Source organism: Nerophis ophidion, linkage group LG07 (assembly GCF_033978795.1).
Source record: "Nerophis ophidion isolate RoL-2023_Sa linkage group LG07, RoL_Noph_v1.0, whole genome shotgun sequence".
Classification (NCBI taxonomy): Eukaryota; Metazoa; Chordata; class Actinopteri; order Syngnathiformes; family Syngnathidae; genus Nerophis; species Nerophis ophidion.
The window spans coordinates 74,834,208-74,857,742 of record NC_084617.1 but is presented as its reverse complement, the minus strand read 5'-3'; the positions used below and the strand labels follow the sequence as shown (position 1 = coordinate 74,857,742).

The 23,535-nt window shown below is 40.2% G+C and overlaps 2 protein-coding genes across 3 annotated transcripts in view; one reads left to right on the top strand and one right to left on the bottom strand.

Annotated features, from left to right (window-relative positions):
* Positions 1–14,510, bottom strand: part of si:dkey-112e17.1 (uncharacterized) — an 80,856-nt gene extending 66,346 nt beyond the window's left edge. For both annotated transcript variants that reach the window (XM_061907114.1, XM_061907113.1), the window contains exon 1: positions 14,332–14,510. In XM_061907114.1, coding sequence (XP_061763098.1) covers positions 14,332–14,412 — 81 coding nt within the window. In that variant the 5' untranslated portion in view covers positions 14,413–14,510. The remainder of the gene's footprint in view (positions 1–14,331) is intronic.
* A 2,211-nt stretch (positions 14,511–16,721) lies between these two features.
* The window catches only part of golga3 (golgin A3), a 39,210-nt gene continuing 32,396 nt past the window's right edge, over positions 16,722–23,535 (top strand). The window contains 1 exon segment of the mRNA XM_061907112.1: positions 16,722–16,817. The gene's annotated coding sequence lies outside the window, so the exon portion shown is untranslated.

Here is a 23,535-nt window from a genome sequence, read left to right as displayed (position 1 = left end):
CGCCGCCGGCCACACAAATCCCGGGATACAAAAAAATTCCCAAAACGCACCCAGCAAAGTCCCACGGGAAGTAGGGGAGGAAAATTAGAAAAGTCGGCAAAAGTCCCCCAAAGGTTCGAGCCCCAACCGGGTTCGAGTTTGAGTTTGAGTGCACACTCGAACCCGGGTGGGACTTTTGAACATTTCACCGACTTTTCTCACTTTTCTCCCCACCTTCCCGTGGGACTTTGCTGGGCGCATTTTGGACATGTAGGGCATCCCGGCAGGCGGCGGAACTTGTGGGACTCGAACCTGTGTAGGTATTTTGAACATTTTTGGGACTTTTGCTGACTTTTCCAACTTTCATCCCCTCTCCCCATGGGACTCGGCTGGGTGTGTTATGAACATTTAGGGCATCCCGGGACTTGTGCGGCCATACATAAGATTTTATGTTAGAGTGTTTTACTTGTTTTAAGTGTTTAGGTCCTAAATGATCTCAGTAAGATACTACAGCTTGTTGCTGAGATTTGATGACCTATATTGAGTAAAACATGCTTGAAACTAGAAAATCAAATGTTGCAAAGCGGTGTCATCAACATTTACAAGTATAAAAACTACTTTTTAAAGTAAGAAGTTCTTATTTTAAGAATGTAAAACAAAATCATGACTTTGACACAATTGTTTCTCATATTAAAACAGATGACAGCCAAATAGACTTTTCCGTTTTATTTTCAATGAAACAATAGAAAATACGTACTCGTATACTGTAGTAGTACTCTTGTTATTAGTGAGAATATACTTCTTTTAAGGTATTTTTTGGGTTGATTGAAGTTAGCTAATTTGACTTGTTTTGAAAAGTCTTGACAAGTCAAATTTTCTTGTTCTATTGGCAGATAATTTTGCTTAGTTCAAGTAAAATGCCCCTCATTTTTGTATTTTTTTTCTTGTTTTTGAACACTGACTTTTTGCAGTGTATTTGGCTGTCATCTGTTTTAATATGAGAAACAAATGTGTCAAAGTCATGATTTTGTTTTACATTCTTGAAATAAGAAATTCTTACTTTAAAAAGTAGTTTTAGACTTGTGAGTGTTGATGACACAGCTTTGCAACATTTGATATTCTCGTTTCAAGCATGTTTTACTCAATACAGGTCATCAAATCTCAGCTACAAGCTGTAGTATCTTACTGAGATCATTTAGGACCTAAACACTTAAAACAAGTAAAACACTAACATAAAATCTTATGTATGGCCGCACAAGTCCCAGGATGCCCTAAATGTTCATAACACACCCAGCCGACTCCCATGGGGAGAGGGGATGAAAGTTGGAAAAGTCAGCAAAAGTCCCAAAAATGTTCAAAATACCTACACAGGTTCGAGTCCCACAAGTTCCGCCGCCGGCCGGGATGCCCAAAATCTCCAAAACGCGCCCAGCAAAGTCCCACGGGAAGGTGGGGAGGAAAGTGAGAAAAGTCGGGGAAATGTTCAAAAGTCCCACCCGGGTTCGAGTGTGCACTCAAACTCAAACTCGAACCCGGTTGGGACTCGAACCTGGGTAGGTATTTAGAAAATTTTGGGGGACTTTTGCCGACTATTCTCATTTTCCTCCCCTACTTCCCGTGGGACTTTGCTGGGTGCGTTTTGGACATTTTTTGTATCCCAGGACTTGTGTGGCCGGCGGCGGGACTCGTGGGACTGGAGCCCCGAGGAGGTATTTAGGACACAATTGGGACTTTTGAACATTTTGGCCGCCTTTTACCCCTCTTCTTCCCCGCCTTCCTGTGCACCATTGCTGGGTGTGTTTTGGACACTTGGACAAAAATAGTTTCAAGCATATTTTACTCAAAATAGGTCATAAAATGCCGGAAACAAGCTGTAGTATCTTACTGAGATCATTTAGGACCTAAACACTTAAAACAAGTAAAACACTCTAACACAAAATCTGCTTAGTGAGAAGAATTATCTTACCAGACAGAAAATAAGCAAATATCAGCCTTATTTGAGATATTTCATCTTACTTAGATTTCAGTTTTTGCAGTGTAGTTGCCCCGGGAGATTTGGCCCGCGGGCCAGAGTTTGACACCATGACTTAAAGAATCACACCATGAGGAAATTATGTTACAAACGCAGGTTACTTGCCCGTTCGTATCCATCTGGCTGTTGTCAGATAATGAATAACCAAGAAGAGAGTTCTTACAGTAGATCTCAGTTAAAGCCGAGATTAAACACCCTCAAATCAAAGCTTTCTGTAAACCGGAGCCACGAAATAAACTCTACTGTAAACATTGCTGAATAGTAACAGACGGTCCTGAACAGTTTGTGGATAGACTGAATTCCAAGCTTGTTTATGCTGTTCCAAAAATCAACTTAATACAAAAGGGGAGCAGAGGACAAAGCCATCATTTAGCGTGCCCCTTCAGGCAGATAATTGCAAAGATACTGAGCACCCTATGCATACAGGAACTAAAGCTGGACGCCGACAATTCAATATACCAAAGGCTTTTGTTGTCCAGTTCTAAGAATTGTGCCGCTGGGCCGCCATTCTCCATCAGCGGAAAGGACGACTCTTGACAGATGGAAGTTCTGGAGATCTCTGTCAAGGCTTATGCTTTACCGTGAATTGATTAACGTGGACCCCGACTTAAACGAGTTGAAAAACAATTTAGTGGTCAATTGTACGGAATATGTACTTGCCGATTGTATTGTACCATATGTCCCGGCAAGAAATCTGCGTTCAAAAGACTCCGGCTTATTAGTGATTCCCAGAGCTCAAAAAAAGTCTGCGGGCTATAGAGCGTTTTCCGTTCGGGCTCCAGTACTCTGGAATGCCCTCCCGGTAACAGTTCGAGATGCTACCTCAGTAGAAGCATTTAAGTCTCACCTTAAAACTCATCTGTATACTCTAGCCTTTAAATAGACTTTCTTTTTAGACCAGTTGATCTGCCGCTTCTTTTCTTTCTCCTATGTCCCCCCCTCCCTTGTGGAGGGGGTCCGGTCCAATGACCATGGATGAAGTACTGGCTGTCCAGAGTCGAGACCCAGGATGGACCGCTCGTCGGGACCCAGGATTGACCGCTCGCCTGTATCGGTTGGGGACATCTCTACGCTGCTGATCCGCTTGAGATGGTTTCCTGTGGACAGGACTCTCGCTGCTGTCTTGGAGCCACTATGGATTGAACTTTCACAGTATCATGTTAGACCCGCTCGACATCCATTGCTTTCGGTCCCCTAGGGGGTGGGGGGGGTTGCCCACATCTGAGGTCCTCTCCAAGGTTTCTCATAGTCAGCATTGTCACTGGCGTCCCACTGGATGTGAATTCTCCCTGCCCACTGGGTGTGAGTTTTCCTTGCCCTTTTGTGGGTTCTTCCGAGGATGTTGTAGTCGTAATGATTTGTGCAGTCCTTTGAGACATTTGTGATTTGGGGCTATATAAATAAACATTGATTGATTGATTGAACTGTGCAATCTACTAATAAAAGTTTCAGTCAATCAATCAATGGTATGCTGACTCTCAGTCGTCAGTAAACATTGAAGCATTGACGTTTTTATTAACACCAACAAACCAACAACTTTTGAACTATAACTGCCCAGCTGAAGAGGATGAGGAACATTTTAAAAAGGTTTTTACATTCTAAAACAAGAGTAGGAGTGCTCTGCATTACCAATTTGTTATTAAAATATTCATAAACCAAGCAACTGGGTGACGTTAGACATTGATCCAGCCTCAAACAATCCACTTAAAGGTACACTTGTTTGTTAAGAACGACTCTTAACAGATGGAAGTTCTGGAGATCTCTGTCAAGGCTTATGCTCTACCATGAATTGATTAACGTGGACCCCGACTTAAACGAGTTGAAAAACGTATTCGGGTGTTACAGTTTAGTGGTCAATTGTACGGAATATGTACTGAACTGTGCAATCTACTAATAAAAGCTTCAATCAATCAATCAATTAATCAATGGTATGCTGACTCTCAGTCGTCAGTAAACATTGAAGCATTGACGTTTTTATCAACACCAACAAACCAACAGCTTTTGAACTATTAACTTCCCAGCTGAAGAGGATGAGGAACATTTTAAAAAGGTTTTTACATTCTAAAACAGGGGTCGGGAACCTTTTTGGCTGAGAGAGCCATGAAAGCCAAATATTTTAATTAGGGGTGGGCAAATTAATGCGTTAATTACGAGTTAACTCATCAATCTATTAAGGCCGACAATTATTTTATCGCACATTTGCGTATGTTGTTTACATGCTTTTATTTTGTTAACGCCTTTTCTTAACAAGATGGCGTCGCCCGGCGTGGAGGGGCTCTTGGTAAAGATGGAACATTTGGCAAAAATACCGGACAATTCTGCAAATTTCCTGGCTGGCTTACAGCGTTGTCACTCCGGGATCACTTACGACCGCCAGACAATTCTGGATGTGGATAGATCGGGCCGTTTTGGACTGAATGAGGCGTGCTTGCTAGACCGGCTAGCTAGCATGGGAATACTTTGCCGGCTACATCCAGCGGCCTGTGAAGCAGCGGAGTATATGTGTTGTCTGTCTATTTATGAATAATGCAGACCAGGAGTGTTGGCTGAGTTCTTAACGTTTGCTTTCAGAGCGTGCATATCACAACATACAAGATGCCGTCATGGCGACACAACCTATACCGGGCTACCGCGTCACTCCTGTTGCATGCTGGGTAGGGTAGTTCTTTTTTCCTCTGGCTCATAACATCACAATATAGTACCATGTATATGATGCGTTCAGTTTATCAAAGCACCAAGCAAACAATCGGAAAATTCCCATCATATCTATTCCTAGATATGGTCATAATTATTTTAAGTGCACTACGCAGAATAAACACAACATTATTAATATTGCTACTACGGATAATTTGATCAAAAATTCCCTAAAACAGCCCACTACCTATAAAATAGTTTTTTTAAAACTTAAGATCCCTGATAAAAAAAATGTTTCTGCTGTTACCTCAGAAATTGCCTGTTCGGATGCCAGATGCAGACATCAAAAGAGCCACATCTGGCTCTAGAGCCATAGGTTCCCTACCCCTGTTCTAAAAACAAGAGTAGGAGTGCTGTGCATTACCAATTTGTAATTAAAATATTCATAAACCAAGCAACTGGGTGACGTTAGACATTGATCCAGACTCAAACAATCCACTTAAAAAGGTACATTTATTTGTTTTGTACTATTACTGTGGATGTCCAGTTCTAAGAATTGTGTTGCTGAGCCAACGTTCACCATCAGTGGAAAGAACAACTCCTAACAGATGGAAGTACTGGAGATCTCTGTCAAGGTTTATTATGCTTTGGAATGTTGACTCTCAGTCGTCAGTAAACATGGAAGTTTTTTTGTTTGTTTTTGTAACAGAAAATCCTTCACACCAACAAACAAACAGCCGTTGAAATATAATCAATCAATCAATCAATCAAAGTTTATTTATATAGCCCTTAATCACAAGTGTCTCAAAGGGCTGCACAAGCCACAATCGTCCAGCTAGGACGTAACTGGATGAGGAACAATTCAAAAATGTTTTTACATTCTAAAACAAGAGCAAGAGTTCTCTGCATTACCAATTTGTTATTAGAATATTCATAAACCAAGCAACTGGGTGACGTTAGACATTGATCCAGCCTCAAACAATCTACTTAAAAGGGAACATTATCATAATTTCAAAAGGGTTGAAAACAATAAAAATCAGTTCCCAGTGGCTTGTTGTATTTTTTGACGTTTTTTTCAAAATTTTACCGGTCTCCGAATATCCCTAAAAAAAGCTTTAAAGTGCTTGATTTTCGCTATTTGCGATGCCACTATCCATTTCCCTGTGACGTCACACAGTGCTGCCAATGTAAACAAACAATGGGAATACCACAGCAAGATATAGCGACATTAGCTCGGATTCAAACTCGGATTTCAGCGACTTAAGCGATTCAACAGATTACGCATGTAATTTAAACAGATGGTTGGAGTATGAAAATATTGAAGAAGAAACTGAAGCTATTGACGCTATTCATAGCCATAGCATGGCCGAATAGCTGCGTTAGCATCGCCGGTAAAAATGTGCGGACCAAACGATCAGGACTTTCGCATCTTTTGACACTGGAGCAACTTTAAATCCGTCGATTGGTAAGTGTTTGTTTCGCATTAAATGTGGGTGGAAGGAAACGTAATATAGTTGCAAATGCATCTGCAGGTTATCCATACATCTCTGTGCCATGTCTGCTTTAGCACCGCCGGTAAATAGCATGTTAGCATCGATTAGCCTAGCATGTTAGCATCGATTAGCTGGCAGTCAACATCAACAAAACTCACCTTTGTGATTTTGTTGACTATCGTTGCAAATGCATCTGCAGGTTATCCATACATCTCTGTGCCATGTCTGTCTTAGCATCGCCGGTCAAATGTGGAGACACTCTGGCACATTCAATGGGGGTCTGGCGGCAGATTTCTTGCCACTTTGGCATCTTGGGGCCAGTGGTGCAACTTGAATCCCTCTCTGTTAGTGTTGTTACACCCTCCGACAACACACCGTCGAGGCATGATGTCTCCAAGGTTCCAAAAAATAGTCGAAAAAACGGAAAATAACAGAGCTGAGACCCGGTGTTTGTAATGTGTTGAAAATGAAAATGGCGGGTGTGTTACCTCGGCGACGTCACATTCTGACGTCATCACCTCCAGCGCGATAAACAGAAAGGCGTTTAATTCGCCAAAATTCACCCATCTAGAGTTCGGAAATCGGTTAAAAAAATAGATGGTCTTTTTTCTGCACCATCAAGGTATATATTGACGCTTACATAGGTCTGCTGATAATGTTCCCCTTTAAAAGGTACACTTATTTGTTTAGCAACATTAATGTGGACAAAGCTATACATACATAAGTCACACATTTCCAAATAGCTCCTGCATGTCGGATTATCATACAATATATGTTACATTTAGCACCAAATATTGTACATAGTTTTTACAGTAGTATCAACAGCATACATCCTCAATTTCACTAATAGTAGTGAAGTGAGGAGGATTATACGTATAGAGCACTTTTCTCTTTTAAATCCGGGGCCACATGGACGAAAATCGACTCCCAGGTGGTATAATCACGGCACGATAACTTACAAATAAAGACCACATCAGATTGTTTTCTTCGTTTGAAAGTAGAACGAGCACATTCTGAAAATGTTGTTTTTTTTACACTTACATGTTGCGGTTAATAGTATTCTATCTATATTTGGCGTTATGTATACTTTCTGAATACCGTATTTCCTTGAATTGCCGCCGGTGCGATAATTAATTTAAAACCTCTTCTCACTCCGGCGTTTACCAAAGGATTGCGGTAAATTTAAGCCTGTGCTTATAAATTTGAGTGTGATGTAAGGATACCATCATGAAAAGCACATTTAATAAAACAAAACGTTACTATGGTCTTACCTTTACTTATAAATGAAGTCCATGCGCAGCTCCTTCTGATCAAAAGCATCGATAACTTGTTTATAGAAGTCTTCCTTATCTTTCTTCAGTTTTAAAAGTCTCTCTGTCTCGATGGAGATCTTCCTTTATTACCTCCTGCTTCGATTGAAAGTCCAGTTTAGAAAACTGTTTTATTTTAGATATGTAATCCTCCATGTTAAAAGTGCAAGCGAGAGGAAAAAATAAACGATCGCTGCTTGTTGTCACTTCTTCTGCAGCCGAGTAGTCGCAAGAAGGATCACTAGCGCCCTCTACCACCAGGAGGCGGGAGTCATATAATGACTCATATTTGACACACGCAGCTACGGTATATAAATAAAACATAGCTGCTTACTGTTCTTTTTAGCATATTCAATAGCTTGGACCTTAAATCCTACTAAATAGCTCTTAATCTTCTTCCCTTTATGCGATTTCAAATGAAAGAAATCAGCCTCCTCCATTTTGAAAATGATGACAGGTGAAGTGTCACTCATGACGTGACGAGTTTAACCCGGCGGAAATTCTAGGCATATGCTACTTATTTTGCGAAACGAGTTTGATCCGGCGGAAATTCTAGACATGCGCTAATAAAAATAATATTTTGCGAAACGAGTTTGATCCGGCGGAAATTCTAGACATGCACTAATAAAAATAATATTTTGCGAAACGAGTTTGACCCGGCGTTAATCCTGAGCCGGCGGTAATGCTAAGCATGCGCTAATTATTCTGCGAAACGAGTTTGACCCAGCAGTAATTCTAGGCAGTTTACTAAATTGCAATTTTAAATTTCGCGCGGAAATATCATGCTAAAACGTTGCGGTATGATGACACGTGCGCGTGACGTCACGCATTGTAGAGGACATTTTGTTCCAGCACCGTTCCCAGCTATAAGCCGTCTGTTTACATCGCATAAATCCACAGTATTCTGGACTTCTGTTTTGCTTAATCTTCTGCAATTTGTTCAATGAATAATGGAGACGTCAAAGAAGAAAGCTGTAGGTGGGAAGCGGTGTATTGCGGCCGCCTTTAGCAACACAAACAGAGCCGGTGTTTCGTTGTTTACATTCCCGAAAGATGACGGTGAAGCTTTACTATGGAACAGAGCGGTCAGGCGAACACGGTTGGATTGGACCACACACACAAAGTACAGTGTTTTATGCAGCGATCATTTCGAAAGATCGTGTTTCGAAGAGGGTCCCTTGCGAAGGGCAGAGATGGACATCGCCACCACCCGTCGACTGGTGCTGAAGAAAGGTGCGGGGCCGACCTTCAGGTTGTACAGGTATGACCATATAATCTCACTAAAACACTAGTAACACAATAAGCAGATAAGGGATTCTCCAGAATTATCCTAGTAAATTTGTCTAATAACATCTTAATCGCTCCCATTGTATAGTCTTTTTTTTTCTAGTCCTTCACTCTCACTTTCCTCATCCACGAATCTTTCATCCTAGCTCAAATTAATGGGGAAATCGTCGCTTTCTCGATCTGAATCGCTCTCGCTGCTGGTGGCCATGATTGTAAACAATGTTCAGATGTGAGGAGCTCCACAACCCGTGATGTCACGCGCACATCGTCTGCTACTTCCGGTACAGGCAAGGCTTTTTTTTATCAGCACCAAAAGTTGCAAACTTTATCGTGGATGTTCTCTACTAAATCCTTTCAGCAAAAATATGGCAATATGGCGAAATGATCAAGTATGACACGTAGAATGGACCTGCTATCCCCGTTTAAATATAAAAAAAACTAATTTCAGTAGGCTTTTAATACTAGTTCTAGTGAAAAAAAACCTCCGTTTACAGTAAAGGTTGTTCGAAATAAAGGGGCCCGATCTTACATTTCCAACTTTTCAGATGTATCCATGTTTCTGTTGTTGTTTAAAACTTGTGCACAGTCGGGCACAAGAAGTTTACGAAATTTCCAATGCCAATTTATTTTTTTTTTTTACATCCATAGCATGAACAATTTGTCTCAATGACTGCAAATAAAAAAAACAGACAAGAAAAACATGCTCTCTTATTCTCAATCCAACAGTTTGGACTCGTGCTTGCCACCAAAACATCCCCAAATTTAAGACATTCTGCAGAATTATTTATCGAAAACAAAATGTTTGTGAAGGTGTTTATGTTGTGTTGCTCCAGTGAATCACTGTCAATCAATCAATCAATGTTTATTTATATAGCCCCAAATCACAAATGTCTCAAAGGGCTGCACAAATCATTACGAGTACAACATCCTCGGAAGAACCCACAAAAGGGCAAGGAAAACTCACACCCAGTGGGCAGGGAGAATTCACATCCAGTGGGACGCCAGTGACAATGCTGACTATGAGAAACCTTGGAGAGGACCTCAGATGTGGGCAACCCCCCCGCCCCCCCTCTAGATACAAGTCTGCACACAACCAAATATCAGTAGCAGTCCACATAAATAGTACAAACCCCGTTTCCATAGGAGTTGGGAAATTGTGTTAGATGTAACACAATTTTGTAGTCTTTCACAAGAAAGGATGGGGCGAGGTACACCCCTTTGTCCACAACTGCGTGAGCAAATAGTCAAACAGTTTAAGAACAACGTTTCTCAAAGTGCAATTGCAAGACATTTAGGGATTTCAACATCTACGCTCCATAATATCATCAAAATGTTCAGAGAATCTGGAGAAATCACTCCACGTAAGCGGCATGGCCGGAAACCAACATTGAATGACCGTGACCTTCCATCCCTCAAAAACCGACATCAAGGATATCACCACATGGGCTCACGAACACTTCAGAAAACCACTGTCAATAAATACAGTTGGTCGCTACATCTGTAAGTGCAAGTTAAAGCTCTACTATGCAAAGCAAAAGCCATTTATCAACAACATCCAGAAACTATGCTGGCTTCTCTGGGCCCGAGATCATCTAAGATGGACTGATCCAAAGTGGAAAAGTGTTCTGTGGTCTGACGAGTCCACATTTCAAATTGTTTTTGGAAATATTCGACATTGTGTCATCCAGACCAAAGTGGAGGCGAACCATCCAGACTGTTATCGACGCAAAGTTCAAAAGTCATGGGGGTGCATTAGTGCCCAAGGCATGGGTAACTTACACATCTGTGAAGGCACCATTAATGCTGAAAGGTACATACAGGTTTCAGAACAACATATGCTGCCATCCATTCATAGACGCCCCTGCTTATTTCAGCAAGACAATGCCAAGCCACATTTCAGCACGTGTTACAACAGAGTGGGGGTACTTTCCTGGCCCGCCTGCAGTCCAGACCTGTCTCCCATCCAAAATGCGTGGCGCATTATGAAGCATAAAATACGACAGCGGAGACCCCGGACTGTTGAACGACTGAAGCTCTACATAAAACAAGAATGGGAAAGAATTCCACTTTCAAAGCTTCAACAATTAGTTTCCTCAGTTCCCAAACGTTTATCGAGTATTGTTAAAGGAAAAGGTGATGTAACAGAGTGGTGAACATGCCCTTTCCCAACTACTTTGGCACGTGTTGCAGCCATGGAAGTCTAAGTTAATTATTATTTGCAAAAAAAAAATTAAGCTTATGAGTTTGAACATCAAATATCTTGTCTTCGTAGTGCATTTGAAAGTGGAAAGAATTCCACTTTCAAAGCTTCAACAGTCACTTTCCTTATTTCCCAAACGTTTATTGAGTATTGTTAAAAGAAAAGGTGATGTAACACAGTGGTGAACATGCCCTTTCCCAACTACTTTGGTCATGTTGCAGCCATGGAAGTCTAAGTTAATTATTTGCAAAAAAAAAACCAAAGTTTATGAATTTGAACATCAAATATCTTGTCTTCGTAGTGCATTTGAAAGTGGAAATAATTCCACTTTCAAAGCCTCAACAGTCACTTTCCTCATTTCCCAAACGTTTATTGAGTATTGTTACAATAAAAGGTGATGTAACACAGTGGTGAAAATGCCCTTTCCCAACTACTTTGGCATGTGTTGCAGCCATGGAAGTCTAAGTTAATTATTTGCAAAAAAAAACAAAGTTCATGAATTTGAACATCAAATATCTTGTCTTCGTAGTGCATTTGAAAGTGGAAAGAATTACACTTTCAAAGTTTCAACAGTCACTTTCCTCAGTTCCCAAACGTTCATTGAGTATTGTTAAAAGAAAAGGTGATGTAACACAGTGGTGAACATGCCCTTTCCCAACTACTTTGGCACGTGTTGCAGCCATGGAAGTCTAAGTTAATTATTTTTTGGCAAAAAAAAAAAAAGTTTATGAGTTTGAACATCAAATATCTTGTCTTCGTCGTGCATTTGAAAGTGGAAAGAATTCCACTTTCAATGCTTCAACAGTCACTTTCCTCATTTCCCAAACGTTTATTTAGTATTGTTAAAAGAAAAGGTGATGTAACACAGTGGTGAACATGCCCTTTCCCAACTACTTTGGCACGTGTTGCAGCCATGGAAGTCTAAGTTAATTATTATTTAAAAAAAAAAAATAAAGTTTATGAATTTGAACATCAAATATCTTGTCTTCGTCGTGCATTTGAAAGTGGAAAGAATTCCACTTTCAAAGCTTCAACAATTAGTTTCCTCAGTTCCCAAACGTTTATTGAGTGTTGTTAAAAGAAAAGGTGATGTAACACAGTGGTGAACATGCCCTTTGCCTACTACTTTGGCACATGTTGCAGCCATGAAATTCTAAGTTAATTATTATTTGCAAAGAAAAAAATCAAGTTTATGAGTTTGAACATCAAATATCTTATCTTCATAGTGCATTTGAAAGTGGAAGGAATTCCACTTTCAAAGCTTTAACAATTAGTTTCCTCATTTCCCAAACGTTTATTGAGTGTTGTTAAAAGAAAAGGTGATGTAACACAGTGGTGAACATGCCCTTTCCCAACTACTTTGGCACGTGTTGCAGCCATGGAAGTCTAAGTTAATTATTATTTGCAAAAAAAAAATAAAGTTTATGAGTTTGAACATCAAATATCTTATCTTCGTAGTGCATTTGAAAGTGGAAAGAATTCAACTTTTAAAGCTTCAACAGTCACTTTCCCCATTTCCCATACGTTTATTGAGTATTGTTAAAAGAAAAGGTGATGTAACACAGTGGTGAACATGCCCTTTCCCGACTACTTTGGCACATGTTGCAGCCATGGAAGTCTAAGTTAATTATTATTTGCAAAAAAAACCAAAGTTTATGAGTTTGAACATCAAATATCTTGTCTTCGTCGTGCATTTGAAAGTGGAAAGAATTCCACTTTCAAAGCTTCAACAATTAGTTTCCTCAGTTCCCAAACGTTTATTGACTGTTGTTTAAAGAAAAGGTGATGTAACACAGTGGTGAACATGCCCTTTCCCAACTACTTTGGCCCGTGTTGCAGCCATGGAAGTCTAAGTTAATTATTTGCAAAAAAAAAACAAAGTTCATGATTTTGAACATCAAATATCTTGTCTTCGTAGTGCATTTGAAAGTGGAAAGAATTCCACTTTCAAAGCTTCAACAGTCACTTTCCTCATTTCCCAAACGTTTATTGAGTGTTGTTAAAAGAAAAGGTGATGTAACACAGTGGTGAACATGCCCTTTCCCAACTACTTTGGCACATGTTGCAGCCATGGAAGTCTAAGTTAATTATTATTTGCAAAAAAAACCAAAGTTTATGAGTTTGAACATCAAATATCTTGTCTTCGTCGTGCATTTGAAAGTGGAAAGAATTCCACTTTCAAAGCTTCAACAATTAGTTTCCTCAGTTCCCAAACGTTTATTGAGTGTTGTTAAAAGAAAAGGTGATGTAACACAGTGGTGAACATGCCCTTTCCCAACTACTTTGGCACGTGTTGCAGCCATGGAAGTCAAAGTTAATTATTATTTGCAAAAAAAAAACAAAGTTCATGAATTTGAACATCAAATATCTTGTCTTCGTAGTGCATTTGAAAGTGGAAATATTTCCACCTTCAAAGCTTCAACAGTCACTTTCTTCATTTCCCAAACGTTTATTGAGTATTGTTAAAAGAAAAGGTGATGTAACACAGTGGTGAACATGCCCTTTCCCAACTACTTTGGCACGTGTTGCAGCCATGGAAGTCTAAGTTAATTATTTGCAAAAAATAAAACAAAGTTTATGAATTTGAACATCAAATATCTTGTCTTTGTAGTGCATTTGAAAGTGGAAAGAATTCCACTTTAAAAGCTTCAACAGTCACTTTCCTCATTTCCCAAACGTTTATTGAGTGTTGTTAAAAGAAAAGGTGATGTAACACAGTGGTGAACATGCGCTTTCCCAACTACTTTGGCACGTGTTGCAGCCATGGAAGTCTAAGTTAATTATTTGCAAAAAAAACCCCAAAGTTTATGAATTTGAACATCAAATATCTTGTCTTCGTAGTGCATTTAATTGAATATGGGTTGAAAAGGATTTGCAAATCATTGTATTCTGTTTATATTTACATCTAACACAATTTCCCAACTCATATGGAAACAGGGTTTGCATAACTTCATTGAAAAACAACTGAATTTAAACTTCATGACTAACATGCAAACTTTTGCTAACTTTAACCCCAGAAACTAAGGAATGTTCAGAAGCAGTGTTGTCTTGTGCTAAAATCGGCATGCGTGTTATCTTATAAAAATAATTAATTGTGGAGAAATGTTGACTTTTAAGTTGTTGCTTTGTATTCCCAGACTGAGCAAGCATTTCCCAATTTTGCATTGACATAGTTGTGTAGTCTCGGATAAAACAACAAAAAACTGCAGATTAACTTCAGGCACAAACACGCCGAATAGTAATGAGTCAGGTTCTGTGTCCTTCAAAACACTTTTAATCCTGAATATCGAGCCTGTTTTTTTTTATTTTTTTGCCCGGGCGCACATTAATTGTGGGGCTTCACAGCGTGAAAAGTCAACAGCGAGAAAGTTGTGAAGAACTTGTGGACTAACTTACTTTCTGTGCTGCGCATCCCATCAGGAGGAGTAGATATGCTGCCATGGAAACATGCGCCCCAAACGAGGAAATATAAGTCATTTTCTTCTAATTGTGTGTCTTTTAAATGCGACGCAGGGCGAAGTGTGTCCTTTCCCACTCTCTCATTCACCTGAAGTGTCGGGAGCGCGCTTCCATCGTCCACGTTCACGCCTCCATTCATCATCACAAATTGCGTAAATAAATATCAGAATCAAGTCTAGTTTTTATTAGTGTTATCGTAAATAACTCGCTGTTTTCAGTAAAGAAATATTAAATATTGAATAAATTGCTTGGATCATGTTAATTCATGTCGTTGTCATTCTTAGTAGCGCCGCCAGATGGCGCCCGTGTATGCAGAACCACTTGCACGCCCTGCTGGAAAGATGCGGGTTATATAGTTTGGATTGATTGATTGATTGATTGATTGATTGATTGATTGATTGATTGATTGATTGATTGATTGATTGATTGATATACCGTATTTCCTTCAATTGCCTTGAATTACTGCCGGGTCAAACTCGCTTCCCAAAATAATTAGTGTATGCTTAGTATTACCGCCGGGTCAATCGTGTGACGTCACGAGTGACACTTCCCCTGTCAAAACAATAAAAGTGCAAAAATAAAAAAAATTAAAAAATAAAATAAAAAAAATTAAAAAATTAAAATACAAAAAAAACAACAAAAAAAAACAATAAAAGCGCAATACGTTTTCATAACATTGTCACTACTTTCTCTTGTTATAGTCTTATTTTACTGTTACATTTTTATTCCCATTGTTGCTTTTTATTTTTTATTCTTATTGTAATATTTCTCTATTTCGTTTCCATTTAAACCCCCATTATTTATTTTTTACTTTTTTTTAAATTGATCTTAACTCTGTACACTGCTGCTGGAATTTTAATTTTCCTGAAGGAATCAATAAAGTACTATCTATCTATCTATTTATCTATCTATCCATCTATCCATCTATCTATTTATCTATCTATCTATCTATCTATCTATCTATCTATCTATCTATCTATCTATCTATCTATCTATCTATCCATCTATCTATCTATCTATCTATCTATCTATCTATCTATCTATCTATCTATCTATCTATCTAACCATCTATCTATCTATCTATCTATCTATCTATCTATCTATCTATCTATCTATCTATCTATCTATCTATCTATCTATCTATCATTTTCAAAATGGAGGCGTCTGATTTCAATACTGGTAATTTAAAATTGCATAAAGGGAAGAAGATTAAGAGCTATTCAGTAGGATTTAAGTTCCAAGCTTACATCACACTCAAATTTTTACTGCATGTCTTTGGTAAGTGCAGGAGTGAGAAGAGGTTTTAAAATAATTAGCGCATGCTTACTTTTACCGCATGCCTTTGGTAAGCGCAGGAGTGAGAAGAGGTTTTAAATTAATTAGCGCCCCGGCGGCAATTCAAGGAAATGCGGTATTTTTGTTTCAAATATGAAGTGAATTATGTTCATATAGCGCTTTTCTCAAGTGACTCAAAGCGCTTTACATAGTGAAACCCAATATCTAAGTTACATTTAAACCAGTGCGGGTGGCACTGGGAGGAGGTGGGTAAAGTGTCTTGCCCAAGGACACGACGGCAGTGACTAGGATGGCGGAAGCAGGAATCGAACCTGCAACCCTCAAGTTGCTGGCATGGCCGCTCTACCGCCGAGCTATACAGAACATGCGCAAATCCATGTACAAATAAAAGAAAGAAAAACGAAAAAGAAAATGTTCTAAATAATAAAATAAAATAACAGTACACAGATCCAGTTATAGAACATACGCAGATTCAATTATAATAAAAGAAAGCAAAATGGAAAAGAAAAACAAAACTCTCAAAATGATAAAAAAAAAATAACAATCAAAATTTCCAGTTACAATGAAAGAAAGGAAAAAGAAAAAGAAAATTCTCAAAATGATAAAAAAAAATAACAAAACAAAAATCTAGTTACAATAAAAGAAAGGAAAAGGAGAAAGAGAAAAAAAAAGTTTCTTAAATGCTTTTTTTTTTCTTACTGGGAATAGGCTCCAGCACCCCCTACAAACCCAAAAGGGACAAGCGGTAAAAAAAAAAATGGATGGATGGTATTCCATAATCAAATGCCTCTGTAATATTATGTATTTTAGTTACTTTATTGAGTTTACTTTTTTTTGTACGCTTTCTGTACTTGTTTTGATTATTATCATTTATTTGCGTGTAAGTAAAATAAAAAAAATAAAAAATAACATTTAAAAAAAGTTTGATATTATTGTTTTGTATTACATAATTTGCTCTAATATTAATACATTTCATGAACAAACCAATCACTTTAAAAACGTCGCTGCTGTTATTTTCAAAACGCTCAATTTGTCGGTACCTCTGTTTTGCGGTCCCAGTTTCCAGTCGGACACTTGAAGGGACGGCACGCAAACAGCCACGTAGTAAAAGGCTAGGAGCTGCTTTGGTGAGACTTTTGGAACATTTCTACACCTTTTTGCAACTTGTCATTCTACAATGAACACCTGTATGTTTCCATCGTGTTGAGAGAAATACTTCTATTGTGGGCTTGCTGTGGTGAAGTAAAACCTCCAGCACAAACACGGCATTTGACTACATTAGCTAGGTTGTTAGCCTCTTTAACGTAAGCTGGACATAACCTGCTTGGTAAACAAACTACACTCTTTAATCTTCACCACGACATAAATACTTATTTTAATAACAGTTGACAATTTTGCAAATACTGTTTCTAATAGCAATCTGGCTATATGTTCGTACAATGCACATATATGTGTTTGCTGGTGTAAGGTGCACAGCTTCCGTGTTGTTGACAGGATTAAGACACACACTCTAAAGGCCTCCTGAAATGAGATTTTCCTATTTAAACGGGGATAGCAGGTCCATTCTATGTGTCATACTTGATCATTTCGCCATATTGCCATATTTTTGCTGAAAGGATTTAGTAGAGAACATGGACGATAAAGTTGGCAACTTTTGGTCGCTAATAATAAAGCCTTGCCTTTACCGGAAGTAGCAGACGATATGCGCGTGACGTCACGGGTTGTGGAGCTCCTCACATCTGAACATTGTTTACAATCATGGCCACCAGCAGCGAGAGCGATTCGGACCGAGAAAGCGACGATTTCCCCATTAATTTGAGCGAGGATGAAAGATTCGTGGATGAGGAAAGTGAGAGTGAGGGACCACAAAAAAAAAAGATGGTCTTTATTTTAACAACAAATCTTAGGGTACATTAAATGCCTACTGAAATTAGATTTTCTTATTTAAACGGGGATAGCAGGTCCATTCTATGTGTCATACTTGATCATTTCGCCATATTGCCATATTTTTGCTGAAAGGATTTAGTAGAGAACATGGACGATAAAGTTGGCAACTTTTGGTCGCTAATAATAAAGCCTTGCCTTTACCGGAAGTAGCAGACGATATGCGCGTGACGTCACGGGTTGTGGAGCTCCTCACATCTGAACATTGTTTACAATCATGGCCACCAGCAGCGATAGTGATTCGGACCGAGAAACGATGATTTCCCCATTAATTTGAGCGAGGATGAAAGATTTGTGGATGAGGAAAGTGAGAGTGAAGGTGTAGGGCAGGGGTAGGGAACCTGTGGCTCTTTTCTTGGCTGCATCTGGCTCTCGGATAAGTCTGAGCTGACATTGCTTAACACGACAAGTAATGAATAATTCCACTTGTAATCCATCCATCCATTTTCTACCGCTTATTCCCTTTTGGGGTCGCGGGGGGCGCTGGCGCCTATCTCAGCTACAATCGGGCGGAAGGCGGGGTACACCCTGGACAAGTCGCCACCTCATCGCAGCCACTTGTAATCACAGTGTTGAAAAATAACGTTGAAAATATAAAACATTCTCATGCATTTCTAATCCATCCATTCATTTTCTACCGCACCTGTTCAAGAAGTTGTGTTAATGGTAAGAAGTTATTTATTTATTATTGGTTATTGTGGGGGGCTTCACGGTGGCAGAGGGGTTAGTGCGTCTGCCTCACAATACGAAGGTTCTGCAGTCCTGGGTTCAAATCCAGGCTAGGGATCTTTCTGTGTGGAGTTTGCATGTTCTCCCCGTGAATGCGTGGGTTCCCTCCAGGTACTCCGGCTTCCTCCCACCTCCAAAGACATGCACCTGGGGATAGGTTGATTGGCAACACTAAATGGTCCCTAGTGTGTGAATGTGAGTGTGAATGTTGTCTGTCTGTCTGTGTTGGCCCTGCGATGAGGTGGCGACTTGTCCAGGGTGTACCCCGCCTTCCGCCCGATTGTAGCTGAGATAGGCGCCAGTGCCCCCCGCGACCCCGAAAGGGAATAAGCGGTAGAAAATGGATGGATGGATGGGTTATTGTGGGGCTTGCCCTCCTGGGGGTTCTTCAGACCACCAAGCGCCAACATGAGAGCCTGTTTCAGGGTTGCAATGTTGTTTTATTTTTCAATAAGTCTCTCAGTTGCTTTCCAGCAATTGTCTTTTTCTCTTTCGCCCTCGCTCGCGCTCTGGCTCCAGCTCCAACCCTGACTCTCCTCTTGGCTGCTGCTTATAACAGAGCGACAGGTGATTAGATAACAAGGGGCCATCTACGCACCTGTCACTGATTTTGAGGCCGATCCTGGAAACACCCCGCTTCGCTGCAGGTCTGCAGGCCACCCCACCCCCCACCCCACACACACACAGTTAGCTTCAGAATAACACTATTATTACAAAGAATAAGAGACTTATTATACTGTAGAAATGTTGGTCTTACTTAAAAATGTACGCGTTTAATTGTGTTCAGTGTTAAAAAAAGTATTATTTGGCTTTTTTGTAAATACATTTTAAAATAATTGGCTTGTTGGCTCTCTCAGCCAAAAAGGTTCCCGACCCCTGGTCTAGGGGGGAAAAAAAGACTACACAGTGAGAGCGATTCAGATGTTATTACAAGAAGGGACAGAGGATCCTTCAACGTCTGTACAAAGATGTTGAAGATGTTCCACGAGTCGGTGGTGGCGGCCGCCTTCTTGTACTCCGTGGCTTGCTGGGGAGAGCGAGGGACACATACAGACTGGACAAGTTGGTAGAGAAGGCCAGTAACGTGGTGGAAGTGGAGCTAGATTCTCTGGCGGTGGTGTCAGAGAGGAGAAGTCTAGCAAAACTCCGAGCCATTATGGACAACACCTCCCACCCACTACAGTTGGACCTTGCGGAGAGAGTGAGCACGTTCAGTGGAAGGCTCAGACTCCCAAAATGCAACACGGAACGACACAGGAGGTCCTTCATACCGACAGCCATCAGACTGTATAATGCATATGTTCCTTGACTGCACTTAAATGTAGGATATATGTAGAATATATTTATACTATACATATATTATATATATTTTGGCCCTGCGATGAGATGGCGACTTGTCCAGGGTGTACCCCGCCTTCTGCCTGATTGTAGCTGAGATAGGCGCCAGCACCCCCCTCGACCCCAAAAGGGAATAAGCGGTAGAAAATGGATGGATGGATATATTATATATATTATATATATAATATATATTAGTATTTATTATTATTGTCTATTGTGAGCAAACTGTGGTGCTGAATTTCCCCCAGGGATCAATAAAGTACTTTCAATTCTATTCTATTCTATTAGACACATTTACTAGGATAATTCTGGAAAATCCCTTATATGCTTATTGTGTTACTAGTGTTTTAGTGAGATTATATGGTCGTACCTGTACAACCTGAAGGTCGGCCCCGCACCTTTCTTCAGCACCAGTCGACGGGTGTTGACGATGCCCATCTCTGCCCTGCGCAAGGGACCCTCTTCGAAACACGATCTTTCGAAATGATCGCTGCATAATACACTGTACTTTGTGTGTGTGGTCCAATCCAACCGTGTTCGCTTGACCGCTCTGTTCCATAGTAAAGCTTCACCGTCATCTTTCGGGAATGTAAACAATGAAACACCGGCTGTGTTTGTGTTGCTAAAGGCGGCCGCAATACACCGCTTCCCACCTACAGCTTTCTTCTTTGACGTCTCCATTATTCATTGAACACATTGCAAAAGATTCAACAGCACAGATGTCCAGAATACTGCGGAATTATGCGATTAAAGCAGACTACTTATAGCTGGGATCGGGCTGGAAAAAAATGTCCGCTACAACCCGAGACGTCACGCGCACGTGTCATCATACTGACGTATTCAACAGGATACCTCGCGCGAAATTTAAAATTGCAATTTAGTGAACTAAACCGGCCGTATTGGCATGTGTTGCAATGTTAAGATTTCATCATCGATATATAAACTATCAGACTGCGTGGTCGGTAATAGTGGGTTTCAGTAGGCCTTTAATATATGCTCATTTTAAACTTTCATGCAGAGAGGGAAACCACAACTAAGTCAATTGACCAAAAGTGTATTTATGAAACAGTTATTAAGCAGTGGCACAAACATTCATGTCGTTTCCAAAACAGAAAGTGCAAAATTGACAGAGACATTTTAAAACAAGCAATAAGTGTACTTTTGTGCATGATGTCACTAAGATGACATATAAAAACAACACTAAATTAAAGTGCACTTTTTGCACAGAATTCCACTACAATAGTTTAATACAAATAAAGTGCACTTTTGTGCATGATGTCACACAAGATATTTCAATAAGTGTCACATAAAAATGAGCTGCATATCAAATAGTATATGTCCTACGGTGTCGATGTGGAAATTGTTGCTTCGGCATTTTGTGGGTGTGGCACCGAGCGGAGATGTTGACATGCAGTTTCAAGCATTCTTCATTCTCTAGCGCAGGGGTGCCCACACTTTTTCTGCAGGCGAGCTACTTTTCAATTGACCAACTCGAGGGGATCTACCTCATTTATATACATCATTTATATTTATTTATTTATGAAAGAGACATTTTTGTAAACAAGTTAAATGTGTTTAATGATAATACAAGCATGTGTAACACATATAGATGTCTTTCTTTCACAAAGACAAGAATATAAGTTGGTGTATTACCTGATTCTGATGACTTGCATTGATTGGAATCAGACAGTAATGATGATAACGCCCACATTTTCAAATGGAGGAGAAAAAAAGTTGTCCTTTCTGTACAATACCACATGAAAGTGGTTGGTTTTTGGCATGTAATTCATCCAGCTTCCATACACTTTACAAGAAAAACATTGGCGGCAAATTCCGTAGCTTGCTTGATTGACATTCACGGCACCCGAGGGTCTTGTGAGATGACGCTGGCTGCTGCCAGTTCATTATTATGAAAAAATGACCGAGAGGAAGGCGAGAAACACTTTTTATTTCAACAGACTTTGGCGCCGTCCCTTCCGTCAAAACTCTAAAGGCCGACTGCACATTTCTTATCTTCACAATAAAAGCCCTGCTTCATGCTGCCTGCGCTAACAAAATAAGAGTTTCGGAAAGCTGGCGTGCACAAGTGATGTGAACGCCAGCTTTCTGAGGGATCGCTTGTGCACGCCAGTTTTCCGAGACTCTGTATTTAGTTAGCGCAGGCAGCATGATGCAGGGCTTTTATTGTGAAGATAGGAAATGTGCAGTCGGCCTTTAGAGTTTTGACGGAAGGTACGGCGCGAGAGTCTGTTGAAATAAAAAGTGTTTCTGGCCTTCCTCTCGGTCATATTTTCATAATAATGATCTTGCAGCAGCCAGCGTCATCTCACAAGACCCTCCGGTACCGTGAATGTCATTTAAGTGACATCTTGGTGAAGATTGATGATCACTAATTTTTAGGTCTATTTTTTTTAAAAGCCTGGCTGGAGATCGACTGACACACCCCCCGCGGTCGACTGGTAGCTCGCGATCGACGTAATGGGCACCCCTGCTCTAGCGGGTGACTTTTCAAATGATGCTACTTTTGGTAGCAACGCTTCTGCCGTATAAATGTTCCAACATATTCCCGCTTGAAGCCAAACCACCGCCAGACGATGAACCCTGTGCTGTTTTTCTTGGGAATTAATTCTCTCTCCATTTGATACCTTTGCACCTTCTCTCTCTCGTATTACCACTCGCAACACACCGTTAGCATCACAGCTAATGTTACCCATGCCGCTGCCTCTCTGCTCGGGGAGGGCGTGTGACGTTGCACGCGTGACGTATGTAGGAAGGTGCGCTTGTTTTAACTGTATGTGTGAAGGAGAGACAAGAAAGAGGAAGAAACGCTTGCCGTTTAATGCCCCCAAGCTAAAAGCAGCTGCTTGAGCATATATCACGATTCAGTCATTTTCTATATCGCAAACCCGCGATATATCGAGTGTATCAATATATCGCCCAGCCCTATTGTCATGTCATGTTCGGATGTACATTGTGGACGCCGTCTTTGCTCCACAGTAAGTCTTTGCTGTTGTCCAGCATTCTGTTTTTTGACTTTTTAGCCAGTTCAGTTTTAGTTTCGTTCTACAAAGCCTTCCCTAAGCTTCAATTCCTTTTCTTAGGGGCACTCGCCTTTTGTTTATTTTTGGTTTAAGCATTATATACCTTTTTACCTGCACACTACTTCCCGCTGTTTCCGACATCTACAAAGCAATTAGCTACCGGCTGCCACCTACTGATATGGAAGAGTATTACAGGGTTACTCTGTCGAGGTCTAGACAGCACCGACACACAACAACAAAATTTGCAGACTATAATTACTGCTTTGCAAAACATACTGTAACCCAAATAGGTGAAATTAGATACTCTCCCACGGCACACCAGTGTGCCGCGGCACAGTGGTTGAAAAAGACTGGGTTAAGACACCCACTCTTAAGTAATCCTAGAAGGAGTTCGACAAAATCAACTTTTGGTCTTTAAAGGTTTATTTTCATTCATTGTTGAGGATGTCGTAGTGGTTTGTGTTGTGGTTTGTGCAGCCCTTTGAGACACTAGTGATTTAGGGCTATATAAGTAAACATTGATTGATTGATTGATTGATTCTTAGAACAAGCCTTCTGATTTCAGTGATAAACATTCTAAATTTATTTCATCCATCAATCAACCGTTCATCCATCCATCCATTTTCTACCGCTTATTCCCTTTTGGGGTCGCGGGGGGCGCTGGCGCCTATCTCAGCTACAATCGGGCGGAAGGCAGGATTCACCCTGGACAAGTCAATCAACCGTTCATTTTTTCCAAAATAATCTCACCCATCTCACCATATAAAATGTAATTTACCTCACCGAGTATTAT